Source organism: Fomitopsis serialis, assembly GCF_022376445.1.
Source record: "Fomitopsis serialis strain Sig1Antser10 chromosome Unknown B0H18scaffold_47, whole genome shotgun sequence".
Taxonomy (NCBI): domain Eukaryota; kingdom Fungi; phylum Basidiomycota; class Agaricomycetes; order Polyporales; family Fomitopsidaceae; genus Fomitopsis; species Fomitopsis serialis.
The window spans coordinates 241,003-242,133 of NW_025955007.1; the positions used below are offsets into that span (position 1 = coordinate 241,003).

The 1,131-nt window shown below is 54.8% G+C and overlaps 1 protein-coding gene across 1 annotated transcript; it reads right to left on the reverse strand.

Moving 5' to 3' along the window:
• Positions 1-219: 219 nt before the first annotated feature.
• B0H18DRAFT_819416 (uncharacterized protein) lies at positions 220-458 on the reverse strand (the record flags this gene model as incomplete). The annotated part of the gene is made up of 2 exons (XM_048039286.1): positions 220-288; positions 339-458. Coding segments are annotated over 2 exons (189 nt in total), but the record flags the coding sequence as incomplete, so codon positions are not given.
• Positions 459-1,131: the final 673 nt, after the last annotated feature.

Genomic DNA, 1,131 nt, shown 5'->3' on the forward strand with positions numbered 1-1,131 from the left:
AGGAGCACCCATACCTGCATCATTACCTGCTTCGTCCCCACGCACTGGGCTCAGTGATCTGGACCTTGACTCGGAACACGATGCACTCGCAGAAGCTGCCGGCTCTGAGTCCTCGCCCATCTGAGGACGGACCTCAGCATCCACATTGTCTGTATCTGATGCGGGGCCTGTGGCCTGGGTGGATGGGTGGAAGGCGTGGGTGCCCTTCGCTGTTGATGGCATAATTTGCACCACAAGGTCGTAGTAATCCCAACCCTTGTTGCGGAATGCTGCAGCCGCAGGGTTTTTCTTGAACACATTGTCAGCCTAACAACTAGGCAGATAAGTTGTGGGAGTACCTTTATGTATGCCTGCCACGTAGGCTCGGACCGTTCGTTGATAGTTGTGCCCGACTTCGTGTCCCAGTGGAAGCCCAATTGACTCATCAACTTGTCGACCACCTTGAATGTCTCATGAAGCTAGAAGGGATTAGTGTTACTGCATTCCTCATGCAGTGACACGAACTCACACGTTTCCACTTGGTCTGGCAGGACCCAGTGACCAGGTCTTCTCGGTCCCAGCTGTCGTTGCCTTTTGAACGGTCTCAACAGCACCACTGAAGACGGAGGCTGGGAAATTTCCGCCATCTCCCGCCTCAACCTTGTGCTCAATGAGATAGATGATGAGCGCGTGGGTATCTTGATCGCGCCACTGTGCGTCCTTGGTCTTAGCCATAGTGTACGAGTGAGGGGAGGTCGTCACAGAGGCAGTGTGCTGGCAAGCCACAATGTTCGTCCGCATTGGGAAGTGGCTGAGTCACTCTAGTCACAGAGTGTCACACTGGTCAGCCACCTCGGTGTTATGCTCAGGGACGGTCAGGCTGGGTCAGTCCCAGTCCGATTCTGTTGCCGTACAGGGCCTAAGACTTTACAGAGCTCGACTTAGGCCTTTGAAATCGCTCTGAGGCGCACTGCAGCCAACAGGTTATGAGCCCCGTGCTCTGAAGGCCTCCAGACATCCATATCTGCCTGTCCAAACGCTCTGTGGCCCTCCCAATGTGTCCGGGACCCCTTCGCTCCTTCAGCCTTCCTGCACTTTGAAGCCCCTGTCTTCGCCCCTATTCGATCTTTGGTCAATATCTTGCTCGTCTCT